Source organism: Marmota marmota, unplaced genomic scaffold (genome assembly GCF_001458135.2).
Source record: "Marmota marmota marmota unplaced genomic scaffold, marMar, whole genome shotgun sequence".
Classification (NCBI taxonomy): domain Eukaryota; kingdom Metazoa; phylum Chordata; class Mammalia; order Rodentia; family Sciuridae; genus Marmota; species Marmota marmota.
The window spans coordinates 28,356,645-28,375,466 of record NW_026000019.1 but is presented as its reverse complement, the minus strand read 5'-3'; the positions used below and the strand labels follow the sequence as shown (position 1 = coordinate 28,375,466).

Below are 18,822 nucleotides of genomic sequence, written 5' to 3'. Positions count from 1 at the left end.
GGAGCCTGAGCAAGAGAACTAGGTATATTCCAGACTGGACTTCCTAAAATCTTAACATGAACAGAGGAAGTGGGCAAGACTAAGCACCTACAATGGAAGGAACAAAAGCAGTCTATAATGAATGAATGGGCCACATATCACACACAGCAGCAGAGTGTGGGGGAAAGCTTTACTGAGAAAATACAACAAATTCCAGAGTGCATGGTTTTAAGTCCCACCGTATCACTCCACTAGCAATAGGGAGACAAACCACTCGAGTCACTACACATTCCCTACCTCAGGAAGAAAGTGCAATAGCTAACATCGAGTCTGAGAGCTGCTAGGAAAAGGGGCAGGAGGAAGGAATGTCTGGCACTACCATCCTCTCACTTTTTCCCCCTCTTCTTCACGGCCTGGTTTAGAAGAATCCAACTGTTCCAGGATGCAGAATTCCTAACTGGATCTTGTGGAAATTGGGGGCAGAGAAATAGCAGCAAAAGCAGTTAAGGGCAAGAATTCAAATAGGATTTTCATACTCAGTGACAAGTGATAAGAGAGGTGTCCAAACCCTAGCCACCAGAATCCTGTTTTCTTTCTTTTTCTGGGTACTTTGAATTGAACCTGGAGTGCTTTAGTACTGAGCTACATCCCAAATCTATATATTTTTTTTTTCCTTTTGAGACAGTGTCTCGATAAATTACTGAGGCTGGCTTTGAATTTAAAATCCTCCTGCCTCAGTCTCCTGAATCACTGGGATTATATACGTATGCACCACTGTGCCTGGTTAGATCACTGTCTTTCTTGTCCCTCAATCCCAAGATACCAAGAGGTGGACAAAATTTACATAAAATCAAACCCAAGAAATTTGCCCTTTACTATTGTCATTAGGAAGGGCTGATATGGAGCCGGATTGCTTAAAGAATCATAGCTAAGAGAATGTGTGTATCTTCTGTCATACACAAGATCGGGAGAGAGTAGGCAGTGGGTGGCAGCGCCCTTTCTAATGTCACAGCTCTGTTATGTTTTAAAAATAGGCCGGCCTCTGATTTGAACACCCATCCTGGGAGCTCCCATGAGACTTAAGGAGAGTTAGGGGATCTGAGGCAGAGTTTAGAGAAAATGTTTTTCCAACCCCTATATCCAGGCAGAAAAGGGCAGAACTGAGGATCCTTCCATTATTGAGCCTCCTAAAAACCTAAGAGTAAGCCCCAGGCTTTAATGGCCATATATAAAGGGCACGTTAACCATGGGTGTCATTTTGACATCATTACTCTTGCTCATTCTTCCTTTAAGTCCCTTTATTGCATTCATAGAGAATATATAGGTATTTAAACTTTGACAATAATTTTAACTTGATACATCCAAGTTTGACTTGCTTTTTAATATATTTATAGATATAAAATTAGGCCTCTAATAGTGATAGGGACAGGGAGATTGCTGCCACCAAACAATTCTTAAAAAAAAAACAAAAAAAAAAAAACAGAAGAGGTAATATCCTTCCTATTCTTCTTCCACCTCTGCCCCTCCTCCCACCTCTCTCCAATCTCCTTCACCAGACCTATTTAGGGGGTGATGGGATGAAGAGAAGAGAGTGAAGGATACATAATCAAGTGCAAAACACTGTGATGAGTACAGAGAATGAATGAGGTGGAAAGTGAGAAGTGTGGGATGGTTAAGGGCTCTAAGGACTTCCCAGAAAAACAGGATCCTGGGATAGATTTGCTCAGGGGGAAAACAATGAAACTGTCATAGACTTTAAAAAACAAAGGGGAAAAAAGGTCAAAAACCTAAACCAAAGAGCGAGTGGCACTCCTACCCTCCACTCTGGCCCCTTGGTACTGAACAGCCAGTTGTTGCCCTCACCCCACCCCCACAAAGGAAACAAGGGAGATTAAAAGAAGCCCCATTGCCTATCCTAAACCAGTTAACAAAACAGGCTCCCCACCACCCCCAAAAAAAACCTTCAGGGAGAGGCCATTTCTGCTGAGTCCTTTGTGCCTCTCCACAGAACCCATTCCAGGGCTCAACTCCCACTCCTAGGTGCTGTCTGCTGGTTCAATCCCCGTCTGGTCTGTCCTTCTCTTGGGATATCTTCTAAACAAAAAGTCCAAAGTGCGTTTCTGCTGAATTTAAGGGCCTGGGTCAGGAAAGCAGTGCCCAGGCAGGATCGGGTTGGCAGCCCCAGCCCGCCCCTCTTAGGCATGAGGCCTCAGGATGGCATGCATTGCACCCGGTCGGGGCCCTCCTCCTCGTCCGATGTATCTGAGGAGCTGGGAGACTCGTCATCAGAGTCCGCGTCTGTGGCCCCAACCCCAGGTTCTCGCCAGCGCTGTGGAATGGGAAAGCCTTGTTAGTATTTTTCCTGATCAAGAACAAGACTGTAAGGTCTTAGCTAGGCCAGGGATCAGCAGTGTTTTCTTAAAGGGCCAAAGAGTAGATATTTCAGACTTGTGGGCCACATGGTCTCTGTCGAAGCTATTCAACTCTGCCACTGTACCATGAAAGCAGTCATAGACAATATGAAGAATGGATGTGGCTGTGTTTCCAATAAAGTTTTATTTACAAAAACTGGCAGTAGGCCAACTGCCAGTTTGCTGACCCCTGCCTCGTCAAGCATGACAGTAAATACAAAAAAGTACCCTAAGACATTTCTTCTCCACTCCCTTCCCACCCTCTTACCATTGCCCTTATGAAGATAGCACTCTGCATGTATGGTGACAGAAGATAAGAGCAGACACCAACCTTTCCTCTGGGGGCTCTGAAGGGAACAGGGGACCAATGGATGGGAAACCCAACCAAGATCACTTGACTCCTCCTTAATTTAGTGAGGAGGTGCGCACTGGAACTTTGTAGCCCTCTTAAGAGGGACACTGCCCTTGGGAGCTCACATCGAACCCCAGCTTACCCGGTGATGGCGTCTCTGTCTCAGGTGATGCATAAGAAACCAGAGCATGTGGCTATCAAACAGGTCAGTGTGGTGTAAGCTATCTTCATCCCGCTCTCGCTTGTTCTTCTTAATCACCTGAAACCCAAAAGGGTTGGGGTTGGGGACAGTAAATGAACAGGGACCCTGGACCTAGTCAAGAAGGTTGGTGTTCCATCCCAATAAAAGCTTCCTTGGGTGCTGTTACACTGAAGTGGAGCCAGATTCAATTAGGAAAGGATATCCTGGGTTCAGACACTGAGAAGGTGGGAGGCTTTAATACAGAATAATAGTTCCTAAAGAATGCTCCCTACCCCATCCTACTACCAACAAGAGGCATTCATAGCTGTCCCCTGGAACAGGACTGCTCCTCCAGAGAGAAGAACAGGAATGTTTGGGGAGGGCATAAGAGTAATGTCCTTAAAGAACTGGGCAGCAAGTCATTCCTTCCTATGGCAATGAAGAATCCTAACAGCATGTGAATAAGTAGAAAGAAAAGTTCTGCAGTCAGCCACTTACATCCTTTAACCCAGTCAGCTCAGTAGAAGCTTCAGCTGTGGGTGCCCAGATCTTCACATCATGGTCTAGGCCACTGGTTGCCAACACTGGCAGATGAGGGTGGGGCTCAAGACAGTTGACCTGGTCAGGAGAAAAGGAAAACACAGGCTAAGTGGTATGTGGGAGCAGGGTTTAAAATCCACTACTCACCTTGAGCTCGATTAGGGCTGAAGCAGCTGCTAGAAAGGCAGACCCTCCCATCCTGAGCTTAGGCCAAAGGGCCCCAAGGGTGGAGGAGACACTGGACAAACTGAGTACAAGACCAGGCCCCTCTAACATTTCCTATGCATTAGTCAGTGGTGGCTTCATTCCTGGACACAGCCCTAGGATTGGGTGAGTGAGTGGCCATGTTTACTGTTGGCTTCACAAGAAGGCTACGAGGTCTGGATGATCTCATTCACTCTATACCCTAAAAGTTCCAATTTGCTTGAGGCTCAAAAAAGAATAACTCAGTGGCTTTCATGAAGTTGCAAATAAATTTTTAAAAATGAAGAAAGCAGTAACTGCCAGTGAGCCCCCAGAGAAGAGTGAGAAAACAATTATATTCACTTGGCACTGTTTACTAACTGGTGGAAGGCAGAGGCTGGGGAAGAGGAGGCTGAGCTGGATGGGGAAATGATGGAGGCTGGTGTCTGCTTCCAAATCCTATATATCCCAGGGGACAGCATCCTGCTATCTGCCCTAAGAACACAATAAACTCAGCTATAGGGCAGCACAATATAAATAAGGCAGCTCCCTGGAGCACCCACTGCATCAATTTTAGCTACCCTCTGTATTTTTCACTGATAAATCTTAAGACTGAGGCAATTTCCTTCTGTCTGAAAGCACCTATGCCCCCTGCTGTCTGATTTGGAAACTTGAGTTTTCCTAACAGGGCAGGGCAGGGCAGTTCCCATCCCCACAGGAAGAGCTAGATACAGATCTAGCTTGCTAAAGCATTTTCAGGCTTTTAGTCAGATGAGAAATAGATAAGACACCCTGCCTTGCAGTTGCCCTGCAGTCTAAGAAAATAATAACCCCTGGCAAAAAGCTCCTTTTATGGTTCTCTCTGGACCAATCTCCCCTGCCTTACCTTCAGTCAGAGAGCAACTAAGGAGAAGCTAGGGGCAAGCACAGAGAATAAAGCTGAACAGCAGATTCCCAACCTTCATTGACTTCCATTTTATAGATAAACAAATGCTCAGAGAATACAATCTAAATCTGAGCCTAAGATTGTGACTGCAGTTAATATCTGGCTCTTTCAGGCAGCAGATATGGAGCATAAGGAGGCACTAGAAATAAACTCCATGGCCTGAAAATATTATCAAAAGGTATGTGTCAACTTACACATACAAACCTGAATTCATTCATCCAGCTCCTGAAAAACCTTTGCTATAGACCTATATATACTCTGAGATAGCTGGGCTTCAACAAATCAGCAAAATTATAAAGCTAAGGAAAGCTCAGGGGAGTCTTAATATTTAAGACTAGGATAAAGCCAATGGCAAGAGAGGAACAAGAGAATAAATTACATACAGTACCTGAGGTGGAGCCTGTAGGGAAGCCAATAGAGAACTTCTGGACCAGGGACCTGGTCAATTCACCAGACCTGTCTGAATGCCAGAACTTACCTCTCATTAATTCTTGAGCAGAGAAAAGAGCTCTGGCCTTAGATGACTGGGCTGGGGGCATGTAGGAAATGGAATAAAGCATCAAAGTGCTCTCGGGAGAGTAAGGAGTTGTCCTTTGAAATTCCCCACCCTTGTCCCTGTGAAGTTGAATGGGAACAAAGAAAGGAACCCAAAATAAGAGTTAGGAGACCTAGGAAAGGTGGACGATGACTTCTCAAATTGCTCCAGTTCTAAGATTCTATTTTGTGATATAGAATTGTTTCACAATCTCCACTGAGGCTGGAGTCTGGTAACCTCCATTGCTGGAAGGTTAGGACAAAAAAAAAAAAGAGAGCCAAGGTAGGACCACAGATCATGCAGCTTATACAGAGGCAAGAACAAGTAAGGAAGCTCACTTCAGTGGGCAGTCTCTATTTCTTGTTCTATCTAGTCTCTCATTCTTAAAACCACTAGAACTCAGGCCATTTCAAGTAGATGCTCTCTCCTCCTGAGTACCTGGATTAATCATCCAACCCTGGTACTGGCTAAACTAAAAGCAAACCGGCCTGCAGAGTGCTTCTGGAGAACAAATAAGTGCTGGTCTGGGAGAAGGGCATTCATCCCTTCATCTCTCTGGAACAGAATGCAAGACAATAGTTGATTATCAAGAAAGGATTCACTGGCTCAAGTTTGAGATCAACCATGGCAACTTAGATTCTGTCTCAAGACAAAATAAAAAAGGCTGGGGATGTTGCTCAGTGGTAAGGTGCTCCTGGGTTCAATCCTAGTACCAAAAAGAGGGGTAGAGGTGGGGGAAGGATTCAAAGGTCCCTTTGGATTTCCTTCTGATTACATGCCCATTGTGTAATTTCTCATTAAGACTCCAGTGTGCCAGGTGCTGTGGCATATGCTTATAATCCAAGCAACTTGGGAAGCTGAGGCATGAGGATCACAAGTTCAAGGCCAACCTTAGCAACTAAGCAAGATCCTTAGCAATGTAAAGAGATCCTGTCTCGAAATAAAAACTAAAAGGAATGAAAGAACTGAGATGTGGCTCAGTAATACACCACCATTGGTTTCAATTCCCAATACCAAAGGAAAAAAAAAGACTCTATAGTGTTTTGGATTTGTTAACTACAGATGATAGAAGGGGACCTATGGAAGAGTAGGAAATGAAGCAGGGAAGAAAGGGACACACCTTCTCTCTTATTGCATTCAGGTTATAGAAGCCCTGTTTTATATTGGTCCCAGGTCTCAAAAATTTAGAAGAAAATCTGAAATATTCTCAGAGCAAGGTAAGAAAAACACAAGACGGAATGGGTTCCTGATTGCAAGGAACCATTCTAAATTATAAAACCATTCTCTGGTAAACCTCATAAAGTCATGGCTAGGCTCTTTGAAGTTTCCCACAGCTTAGAAAGAATGAAAAGGAAGGAAGTCCAAGCAGTTCAGTCTCAATCATTATTTAGAGGCCACAGGTAACCAGACTATCTTGGGTTAATTAGTACAACCTAGCCTTTCAAACTGTCTCTTTCCTATCTTCTGTGGTCTAAAAACCTTATAATAGGAAGTTCTAAACTTTTTTCCTAATTCTGGGTCTTAAAAAAGAAAAAGTGACATGGTTAACTAGATATATCTTAAAAGGTAACCACTCTCCACTCCTTAACTTGATCCTCACTGTCTTTTTGCCCTATCTCCACAGAGGTTGCCTGCAAAACTCAAAGACAGGCAGACTAGACTGTGACATAATCAAGGGTTATTCAGCAGGCTGCTCATCCATTCTTTTTGAGAAAAAAAAAAAAAAAAACATATTTTGCCACATTTGCTTTCTCCCTATACATGTACACATCCATTTGAAAGTAGGCGTGACATTTCAACCTTAAATATTTCAACATGTGTCGACTAAGTGTAAAGATATTTTTCTACATAAATATTACCAGATGATATAAATCTAATGTTGGATACCATGTTACTTAATATATAAACCATATACTTATTTTCCCAACTACTCAAAAAATGTTCCTTTGCACTTTTATCTGATCTAGGATAGAGGATGAAACCTGGAGGTATCTTTAACAGTGTATATGATGTGCCCTGAACTCTAATGGTCACTCTTCTGGAAAAGGTGTGCTTAAGCTGAGTATGTTGGTGCACACCTGAAATTGGAGCCACTTGGGAAATGAGAGACAGTAGGATTGCAAGTCTTTGGCAAGCCTCAACAACTTAGCAAGGCCTTGTCTCAAAAACAAAGTTGGGGGGCTGGGGATGTGGCTCAAGTGGTAGCGTGCTTGCCTGGCATGCGTGCGGCCCGGGTTCGATCCTCAGCACCACATACAAACAAAGATGTTGTGTCCGCCAATAACTAAAAAAATAAATATTAAAAATTCTCTCTCTCTCTCTCTCTCTCTCTCTCCCTCCCTCTTTATAAAAACAAACAAACAAAACAAAAAAACCAAAGTTGGGCAAGGTGGTACACGCCTATAATCCAAGTGACTTGAGAGGCTGAGACGGGAGGATCTCAAGTTTGAGGCCAGTTTGAGCAACTTAGTGAGATCCTGTCTCAAAAACAAGGGCTGGGGATGTGGCTCAGTGGTAAAGTGCCTCTGGGTTAAAACCCCAGCACCAAAAATAAGTAAGTAAGTAAGTAAGTAAGTAAATAAATAAATAAATAGGGTGGAGAGGCGACTCAGTTGTAAAGTAGTGCTGGGGACTGAACCCAGCAATCAAACAAACAAAACTGAAACCAAAACCAAACAAAAACAAAACACAACACAATACCTCTCAGCATCCTCAGACTATGCTGCCTTTTAATTAAATGTAGTTGGCTGGACCTCTAAGACATGATATTAGGTAGCCACAGTGAACATTCAGGGTCCCTACTAAAACCTACCTTATTGACCTGAAATACTATGGAGCCAGTCGGCTCAGCATACCATACTTACCACACCTCCCTTGTCCCCCTCCATGAACTGAATGATCTGGCAGGATGATTTTTCCCAGAGGAAGATGTGCCCGCAGTCACTACCGCTCACCACAAATTCACTCTTGGGGCCATAGAAATTGACGCCTTTTACTGAAATAAATGAGGGAATAAACCACATGAGGATTGGCATCAGGCCTATATATATTTCTCACAGGGAAAAATAACTAAATATTCACAAACTCCAAATTAGCTGCAAGCCAAATAATTCCTTTCATCTTTACAAATCAAACCAAAAGATTATGCATGTATAACAGATAATTATAAGAATCACACCAGTCCCAGAGACTCCTTATATTCTCTCAACGAGCTCTACAGGACAGAGGAGTCTCCAGTTGCTTAGCAATAGCCTGCCTCATTTATACTCTATCAGGTCTCACTAATGACCTTACCCATCTGAACCTACATGTACTAACTCTGCCTATTGCCAGGCAGCATTCACCAATGTTCTAGGATTATCTTTACTATATATTTCATTGGTAATTTGTCAGTGCTTCTTGGGTCACTGACTGATCTGAGACTGATGAAAGTATATGCCACAATCACCTAACTCATTTGAATTATGCTTTCTACCAGGACTCTGAATAACAGGGCTCCACTCTCTAAAATTAGCAAAAGCAGCCAGGAGTCCCAACTACTAAAGCCATCCATACTGGCCATGATGCTGTTATTCTTCCCGTGGGCTGAGATCCAAGTACAGATTTTTCCTTCCCTTCTCATCAGCTCAAAGAAAAAGTAAATGTAACTCCTGCCTCCAAGTCAAATTATGACAGGACTGTTAGGAGTGGTAACAACAAAAGTCAGTGATTCCCCAACTTTTCTGTACATTAGAACGGGAACTTTACAAAAGTACCAGCACTCAAGTTGCACCCTACACCAATGAAATCAGAACATATGGGAGTGGGCACCAGGCATTGGTACTTATAAAATATGACTATCAGGTGACTCTAATTTGCCCCAAAGTATGGAAACCACAGACACTGAATAAAAAAAGGTCAATCTTCACTGCAAATTTAAACTAGATACTATCACAACTCCTCCTCCGCCTCACTCAAAAACAAACAAACAAACAAAAAAAAACAAACAAACCTCTTCCCTCCCTAGTGGTACAAGCTTATGACCCATTTTAAGTAATTCAGCATCACTGACTAAAGCAGGTTTTCCCTGATTCCTTAATAAGCTCTTGTACCCATTTGGAATTTGCCTAAAAATTTACCTAAAATACAGAGAAAAAAGAAAAAAAATTAGTAAAGTCTTATGTTCAAACCAATTAGAAGCAACATTACTGCAGTGAAGATGCTCTCAAGCAAAGTGGAGAAAACATGAAAATGCCAGCCCAATGGGATCAACTCTCACTGCCCAAGGAACACAGAAGCCTATCCCTTAGGTAACTTCATATGTACAAGCTGAATAAAATACTACGGTTCTCCAAGCCAATAGGATTTGGCCACAGAAACCTAGAAAAACAGTCTCACCTGTGGCATTATTTCTGTGGCCCTTATATCTCTTAACATACTGGGCCCCATCACTGTGAGAGGAGTTGAAGAGGTAAATGTCTTCATCATTATAACTGGCCAGGAGCTCTGCCAAGAACAAGAACACAGCAGTGAAGGCAAAGGCTGAAAAATGCAGGAATCAGGAGTTGGGGGTTGGGATGGGGCTTCTTGCCAGTAGTGCCCCCTCCTAATACCCAGGTGTAACACCCATCTTACTCAGTTGGAACAGCAGGCAAGTGAAGTTGTAAGGGCAGACTAGGAACACACTGCCAACCCAGGGGTAGCAGAGGAAGATCTCAGGAAGATCACATCCATTCACACAGGATAAGAAAAGGCATAAGAACCTGCTCAGGCCAAGTAGCCTGGGCTTCAGGACAGGCCCTGCCAAATATCATCTGCAGCATTCTGCAAATGGTGCCTGGCATCTCCAAGGGACACTGCTGCATCCTCCCACTATGTGCTCACCATCAGCAACTACTCCCCAGATGCTCCACTTGGAGCTATAGCACAGTGGTGAGCACTGGAGGGCACGTGCCTCACTGGCTCAGCAGCTCTCTAGACAGAGGAGACATGCCAGCCTAGGAGCTGGGCCCTGCTCACGTACCTGTGCCGTCGTGGCTGTACACAAGACAGGTGATGTTTGCTTTGGACTCACTGTTCACCTGCAATAAGGAGCAGATACTGACTGACGCCCCACCCCCCCATTTGGCATACCATCTTCAGGAACAGGTTTTCCTTCAAACTCCCCTATATCTTCTCCCAGAGAATGAGAGAAAAACAGAGAGACAGATAGGAGTACAACTAATGAAACATGACCACCTCAAAGGCGAAAATCTTAGGGCCTTGTTGTCTTCTCTCTGCTAGCCATTTATTTCATATACATGGTTTCATTAGGCCTCACCATGATGGTCCAAGGCTGTTACTGTTCTCTCTACTTTCTTGATGAGAAAATAGGCTAACAGAGGTGAACTGACTGCCCAAGATCACAAAGCTGGTAAGTTGGGAAGCCAAGATTCAAATCCAGGTGCATGACTTGAAAATGCAAGCTCTGCTTTTCCCACTATACCAACAAATTCAAAGGCCGACTTGGGATCAAGTCAGGGAAGCCAGGAGTCACTGGCCCTTCATGAATCTTACCAGGTGATGAGGACAGAATTTCTTGAGTACACCATTGTTCTCGTTCTCATCAATTTTCCTCTGGTCATAAATCCTGTAATGGAAGAAGCAATAGAAATGTCAAAACTTACAAGATGATTCCTCAAAGAGCTGCAATTAGTGGCAGAAAGCAAATGGATGAAGATAAAGGATATTTTCCCCATCAAACTTCCAGTTCATGCTCTTTTATAAAGAGCCTCCATTCCTCAATCCATTTTCAAACCCTAACTCGTTCATGCTGGTACTTTGCTCAATTCTACCAGTTTCAACTTTTATATCACTTTCAGCTTATTCCACTGAAACAACTAACATCACAGAGCTTTTAAAATGTATATTACCTATCCCAAAGAATTTATTACTCCTGGACAGAGATCATGCTGTTTGTAAGTGAATGGGTCTCTGATTCTTTTTTATTTGGCCAGTTCTCCCTCTGATACCCCACAACAACTATTAGAAAACCACAATTTTCCTCAAGACCTTCTCTCCTTCCTTTATTGCCATCAAGCAAACTACCTTCATCATTCCTACTCTCTCCAATTCAAGCTTCATAAATATTTATGGCACAAATGTTTCAAGTATTGTGCTAAGTGTGAAAATGCGTTGAGGAAAGAGAAGGCAGATCCAGTCTTTATCCTGATTCAGCAGTCTTCTCTAATCTCCAAAGATGCTCTTAATCTCATCATCCCCAGGGAACTCGTTTGACTAATTAGTTCCATTTTTCAATCTCTTCTTTCATCACTGTCAAACATTTCTTTTCTACTGTTGCTTTCTCTCTCTTTCCTTCTGCAAATTACTCAAAAGAACAATATAAATTCAATGTTTTCACTTCCTTACTTTTTGTTCACTTCTCAACCCATTCCAATATGGCTTTTACCCTCAATTTACCACTAAACTTCTTAGGCTGAAATCTTTAATAACCTAACTGCCAAAGCTAAGGAGATACTTTTCAAAGCTTTCTCTCTTGGTCTGACATTGTTCATCACTGCTTCCTTGAAACATCATCCTTCCTTGATGGCCAATCATTCCTCAGTACGGTCCATGAGTTTGTCTTTGTTTATCCCTTAAATGCTGATGTTCCCCCGGGGCTTGGTGTTAAATTCTCATCTGACTATTTATACCAAGAAATTTTTTTAACCTGGAGTCCAAAGAATATGTAAACCTCCAGAAACTGCTTATGCGTATTTTTCTTTACTGATGCTTTAAGCACTACTTCCTAAATATGGATAAATGCCTTAAATCATACTTAATATGAGCTCCAGACATACATCTACTTAACAAATGGATGTTATAATAGGTTCCCCAAAAGTAAACTCATTCTAAACCTATCCCTTTCCCCTGAATCTTTGATAATGGAACTATCATAAATGGGAGTGATCAAGCAAGAAATCAGGTACCTTCTCTCCTATATAGCAATTCCTGTCTTGTCAATTTTACTCCCTGTAAAATTGTTTTTAGACAATATTTGCTTTCTTCACCACTTATCATATTTTGCCTAGATAATAGCATTATCCTTCTAATTTCCCTGCTTGAACTGTCATCAGAATTATGTGTAAAACGCTAAATTTTATGTAAATTCCCTGATTGTATCTCCTCAGTGATTTTGTACAACCAACTGAATAAAGTTCAAACTCCTTAGTATGGGTGCCTACCACTGCTTCAATATTCTACACAATAGCCACATAATTATTTGGGAGGCTGAGACAGGAGGATAGGAAGTTTGAAGCTAGCCTGGGCAACTTAAAGAGGTCCTGTCTCAAAGTATCAAAATAAAAAGGGCTCTGGATGAAGCTCAGTGGTAGAGGGGTTGCCTAGCATGTGCAAGGTCCTGCTCAACTCCAAGTACCACACACACACAAAAAAAGGCGGGGGTGGGGAATGGGCAGTGGAGGAAGGAAGGAGAGAAATGGAAGGAGAAAGAGAATTACCCAGGAAATGCTTGATAAATGAACAATAACAAAGCCAGGTGGGTGGCAGGGGGATGGTTACACTATCAATTACAACTCTTTCAACAGATTTATCAGCTGTTAATCAAATTTGTTTTTCTCTTAACAAGGTTTAAATCAACAGCTCTCAAATATCACTAAGCCATTATAAGATTCAACAAGTCAGCAAATTAATTAAAAAAAATTGAAATACTCAAGCTTCATGGGATGCCTTTTGATAATATGGTAGAATTCTGTGTTCCTCAGTATGTAATGCTTTTTGGCCTTCTACTTTATAGGAATTTTCTTCCCTTTCTCCATTTATTAAGAACCTACTATATCCTACATATGATGATGCTAGACAAGGGTTGGCAAACTTTTGTTTTGTGTTTTTTTGTACTGGGAATTAAACCCAGGGGCATTTTACCACCACTGAACTACATCCCCAGGGCCTTTTATTTTTTATTTTTGAGACAGGGTCTTCCTAAATTGCTGAGGCTCTAAGAAACTTGGTGAGACCCTGTCTCAAAATAAAATATAAAAAGGGCTGGGAATATTGCTCAGTGGTTAAGTGCTGGTTCAATCCCTGGTACAAATTAAAAAAAAAAAGAAGAAGAAGAAAGCAAAGTAATTCATTTTTATAGTGATACTGCCTCTTCTCTTTTTCAAACTGACAATCTCAAATAAATATAGTTAAAATAAAAACTGGAGAGGGATGGGTACAGTTTCCTACTAAAGATCAGAAGGAAACTAACTAGAGGTTGAACCTATGATGCCTGCTTTCCTTAGAATATTGCCTCAATAGTCAGGGTTTCAACAAATGCTCATAGGAACAAAGATTATCACTACAGATAAAGAAAATGGCTCAGGATAGTAGGAGCCAAAACCCCTCAGTTCACACCTAGGGTTTTCAAGTCAAATTGTTTCTAAATCCCAAACCAATATACAAAATTGCAAGTGCAATGGCAATTTATTTATGAAAATGGAAGAAATAGGGCACAGTGGCTCTTGCCTATAATCCCAGCAACTTGGGAGGCTGAGGTGGGAGATTGCAAGTATGAAGGCCTCAGAAACCTGTCTCAGTTCAAAGCCAGTCTCAGCTACTCACCGAGACTTTGTCTCAGGATAAAATATAAAAAGGGTTGGGGATGTAGCTCAGTGGTTCAATTCCTAGTACGGGGAGGGGGTGGGGAAATACAAAGGACCGTGTAATACATGAACAGATGTTCAACATCATTAGCAATTATACAAATTCAAATCAAAACTACACTGAGATTTTTTCTCACACCAGTCAGAATGGCTGTCATCAAGAATACAAATAATAAGTGTTGGGGAGGAGGTGGAAAAAAAGGAACACTTTTGTACTGTTGGAGGAACTGCAAATTAATACAACCATGATTGAAATCAATATGGAGGTTCCTCAAAAAATTAATCATGAACTACCATATGACCCAGTTAAACCACTCCTCGGTATTTATCTTAAAGAATTAAAGTCATCATTCTACAGTGATGCATGCATACCCAGGTTTAGTAGCACATTTCATAACAGTCAAACTATGGAACCAGCCTAGGTCTCTATCAGCTAATGAATGGTATATATACACAATGGAGTTTTATTCAGCCATAAAGAAAAATGAAATCATGTCACTTGCAGGAGAATAGATGGAATAGAGACCATTATGTTGAGCAAAATAAATCAAACTCAGAAGGTCAAGGGTTGTATGTTTTCTCTCATATGCAGAAACTAGAGAGGATAAAGAAAAAAAGAAAGATGGTGGTGGATCTCATGATAATGAGAGGGACATCAGTAAAGGAAAGACATCAGGGATGAGAAGCAGGGAGTGTTGGGGAGTGATATTGGCCAAATTATATGGTTATATTATGCACATGCACAAATATGCAACAACAAATCCCATCATTATGCACACTTATAATGCATCAATAAAAAAATATGGAAAAATTAAAACAATAACAACAAAAGACTCTGTCTCAAAAAAAAAAAAAAAAAAAAAAAAAAAAAAANCACAATGGAGTATTACTCTGCATTAAAAAATGACAAAATCATAGAATTTGCAGGAAAATGGATGGCATTAGAGCAGATTATGCTAAGTGAAGCTAGCCAATCCCTAAAAAACAAATGCCAAATGTCTTCTTTGATATAAGGAGAGTAACTAAGAACTGAGTAGGGAGGAAGAGCATGAGAAGAAGATTAACATTAAACAGGGATGAGAGGTGGGAGGGAAAGGGAGAGAGAAGGGAAATGGCATGGAAAGGGAAGGAGACCCTCAGGGTTATACAAAATTACATACAAGAAGAAGTGAGGGGAAAGGGAAAAAAAAAAAAACAAGGGGGAGAAATGAATTACAGTAGATGGGGTAGAGAGAGAAGATGGGAGGGAAGGGGGGATAGTAGAGGATAGGAAAGGCAGCAGAATACAACAGACACTAGTATGGCAATATGTAAATCAGTGGATGTGTAACCGATGTGATTCTGCAATCTGTATACGGGGTAAAAATGGGAGTTCATAACCCACTTGAATAAAAGTGTGAAATATGATATGTCAAGAACTATGTAATGTTTTGAACAACCAACAATAAAAATTTAAAAAAAAAGACAATGTGCCAGAGTCTCAAACTCTCAAAAACACAGAAAAGCAATAGACTCACCTTACAAATTGATCTCGTCCACCTACTGCAAACTGGTGGGTATTGGCAGGATTCACATAGATTGTATATAGCCCCACTTTCTTCTCTTTCTCTTTTGTCACCACCAGTTTCCTGGAAGAGTAGAAAAATACACAACACTTTAGTCTCCATAAGATCTAGATGGTCATGACAAATGAGAGCCAAGACGGCAATAGAGGCATGGCTAATAAGAAAACGAAAATATTCTCATCTGGAAAGAAAAATTATTTTTGTTTGTCTTAGACAATGAAAAATGAAAAAGCACAAATATTCACTACATGCTACTTTGAAGATGGGAAAAATATTCAGTAAAATTTTTTCTTGTGTTGCTTAAGAAATGTAAGTTAAAGGTATATGCTCTTCAGGAAATCCAACACAATAACAATCAGTCATTAAAGAGATGTTACCCATACAGTTCCCTCCTCTATTTGTAAATACTGTATATCTTCCCAATCACCTGGAGAGGAGTGGAGAAAAATTTACAGAACCACTGGGTTAAAAAATAACTTTAGGTCAGAGTGTGTCTCCCAGATTCTGGAAAAATGCCACTTAAAACCTAGCTTTAAAGCCAAGCACAGTGGTGCACACATGTAATCTCAGCGGCTCGGGAGGCTGAGGCAGGAGGACCTTGAGTTCAAAGCCAGCCTCAGCAGAAGTGAGACCCTGTCTCTAAATAAAATACAGGATAGGGCTGGGGATGTGGCTCAATGATCAAGTGCCCCTGAATTCAATTCCTGGTACCTGCCCCTCCCCCCTCCAAAAAACTCCCTAGCTTTTAAAAATATATACTAAGGGGCTGGGGTTGTGGCTCAGTGGTAGAGAGCTTGACTAGCATGTGTGAGGCACTGGGTTTGAATAAAATAAAGGTCCATCAACATCTAAAAACACACACACACACACACAGCTGGGTACAACGGCACATGCCTGTAATCCCAAATACTTGGGAGGCTGAGGCAGGAGGATGGTAAGTCCAAGGCCAGTCAGGGCTTAGCAAGACACTGTCTCAAAATAAAAATCAAAAAGCTGGGAATGTAGAACTCAGTGGTAGGAATACTCATGTGTGAAGCCCTGGGTTCAATCCTCAGCATTAAAAAACAACAACAACAACAACAACAACAACAAAAAACACACATACTTAAAAAAAGCTATAGTTTTCTAACCTAGAGGTATGCCAAAAGAAAGCAGAAGAGAACATTCTTATGAAGATAGCTCTTTGTAAGGCTGAGAAAACACTTTCAAATTATCCTGGTTGTAACACAAGATAGGTGAGTGATAGGAGGGCAAAGAGCCTCGGGGAAACCACAGAAAGTTCAGAAGCTTAGTAAGGAGAATCTGGCTTAACAACTACAATTTATCCCAGCCTAAAGGTGGCAATATGAATACTCTTCCCATATCTAAGTGTCCAGTCAAATCTGACACCATGGAGATTAATAAATTTATAAGTAAGACATCAAGAAACTACAGAAAGGGGCTTAGCTTTAGCTTTTGTTTTTTATTTTAAGGGGTTTAATTCATTTTTGATGCTATGGAAACAGGAAAAAATATAACCATGACAATGAGTTTCTTTGTAAAGAAACAATTTTAGCATCCTCTCTACATAGTCATCAGTTCAGCTCTAGGCAAAGTAGAGAGATTGTGATTTTAAAATCTCTGTAGTTTTCCATTAAAAGAAAGTGTACAAAAAAATTATATACAAAAAATCCCCCATGCCAACTTCACACACACAAAAAATGCATGATATAAGCAAGTGTTTAGGTACTAGCTGAACACATGAAAACAGCTTGAATTTTTTGACTGAGACCTTCACAATTCAGCCTTCCACCTCATTCCAGCCTGTAAAACTACTTCTTTAACTCCTAAAGCAAAAACGTTTAAAATACTCTTATGCCTCCAATCTAGAATCTGGGCCTCCTTCTAATCCAGTTTCTCCAATGTACCAGGACGTAGCATGCGCCTGTAATCCCAGTGACTCAGGAGGCTAAGGCAGGAGGACTGCAAATTTGAAGCCAGCCTCAGAAACTGAGTGAGACCCTCAGCAATTCAGTAATTTCCTGTCTCAAAAAATAAAAAAGGAGCTGGGGTTGTGGCTCAGTGGTAGAGTGCTCGTCTAGCATGCATGAGGCAGCACCACATAAATGTAAAATGAAGATATTGTGTCCACCTAAAACTTAAGAATAAATATTAAAATAAAATAAAATAAAATAAAATAAAAAGGACTGGAGATGTAGCTCAGTGGTAAAATAACCCTGGGTTTAATCCCTAGGACCAAGGAGGGGGGAAAAAAGTTTTTCCAATTTTCCCTCTTTACTTTCCATGCTGCCTACCATTGTTTGTGCTCTCAGCCAGATTTTCTGCCTATATCATTTTATTTCAAATTCAATAATCTGCCAAATTCATTTACACTAGCCATTATTTCAACCATTCCTGTGGCTGAATAGTAGTTTCCCTCTGAACCTGATCTACAGGATAAAATCTCATTATTCTTCAAAAAAAAAAAAAAAAACAGTAGATCAAATAAATTTATTATCATTTTTTTTTTTTTATATATCTGTACCCTTACCTTTTCCTGTGGAAAACCTGCTACTGTCTCATTGTCATCAAAAAATGACAACCTTAGAACTGGCAACAACAAATATTCAAGAGATTAAATGTTCTTCTCAAAGTTAGATAACTACAAAACTACTACAGGTGCTCCTGAATTTACAGTGGAGTTATAGCCTAAAAAATCCACCATAAATTGCAAATGCATTTAACAAAATAATATACTCTTTGATCCGTCTATCACTTCTACTTATAGGAATGTCCCTACTGCTATTCATAAAGTGCATAAAGGAGTATGTTACACAGGTATTTACTGCAGCATTATTTGTAATAGAGTAAGATGGAAAATTATTTACATACCTAACCACTAGCCATACTATCAAATATTAAGAAACCAATAAAAAAACAGTTCTAGATGTATGAATAGGGATTGGCTTACAAGTTATATGATTAGGTATAAAAAGGGTGCTGTAGGGGCTGGGGATGTGGCTCAAACGGTAACGCGCTCACCTGGCATGCACGGGATGCTGGGTTCGATCCTCAGAACCACATAAAAATAAAGATGTTGTGTCCACCAAAAATAACAATAAATATTTAAAAAATTCTCTCTCTCTCTTTTTAAAAAGGGTGCTGTAGCTTAATTTTTTACCAAATGCATAAAAATGGATATTTGTGTGTGTGTGTGTGTGTGTGTGTGTGTGTGTGTGTGTATATATATGTATATATACATGCATATCTATTTGGATCTGTATATCTATATATTCAAATGTATTCAAATACATTATTTGTTGAAGGAAAAAAAAAGGAAAAGATCAAAATCTCAAGTTTTAAAGTGTAGTTTCTACTGAATCAATATCATTTTCACACCATCATAACGTTGAAAAATCATTAAGTCAAACCATCATAAGTTGGGGATCATCTGTACTAGAGGGCAAAGCCCTTGACTCAGGCTTACTCCCTTCCACTCTGTGTTTTTTTTTTTTTTTTTTTTTTTT

At 40.7% G+C, this 18,822-nt stretch overlaps 1 protein-coding gene across 5 annotated transcripts in view; it reads right to left on the bottom strand.

Annotated features, from left to right (window-relative positions):
• Positions 1 to 152: 152 nt before the first annotated feature.
• The window catches only part of Dcaf8 (DDB1 and CUL4 associated factor 8), a 47,157-nt gene continuing 28,487 nt past the window's right edge, over positions 153 to 18,822 (bottom strand). For all 5 annotated transcript variants that reach the window (XM_015492005.2, XM_015492009.2, XM_015492008.2 and 2 more), the window contains 8 exons: positions 15,269 to 15,379; positions 10,663 to 10,735; positions 10,130 to 10,187; positions 9,505 to 9,612; positions 7,992 to 8,122; positions 3,422 to 3,541; positions 2,885 to 3,001; positions 153 to 2,308 (listed from right to left, as the gene is read on the bottom strand). In XM_015492005.2, coding sequence (XP_015347491.1) covers positions 2,189 to 2,308; positions 2,885 to 3,001; positions 3,422 to 3,541; positions 7,992 to 8,122; positions 9,505 to 9,612; positions 10,130 to 10,187; positions 10,663 to 10,735; positions 15,269 to 15,379 — 838 coding nt within the window. In that variant the 3' untranslated portion in view covers positions 153 to 2,188. The remainder of the gene's footprint in view (positions 2,309 to 2,884; positions 3,002 to 3,421; positions 3,542 to 7,991; positions 8,123 to 9,504; positions 9,613 to 10,129; positions 10,188 to 10,662; positions 10,736 to 15,268; positions 15,380 to 18,822) is intronic.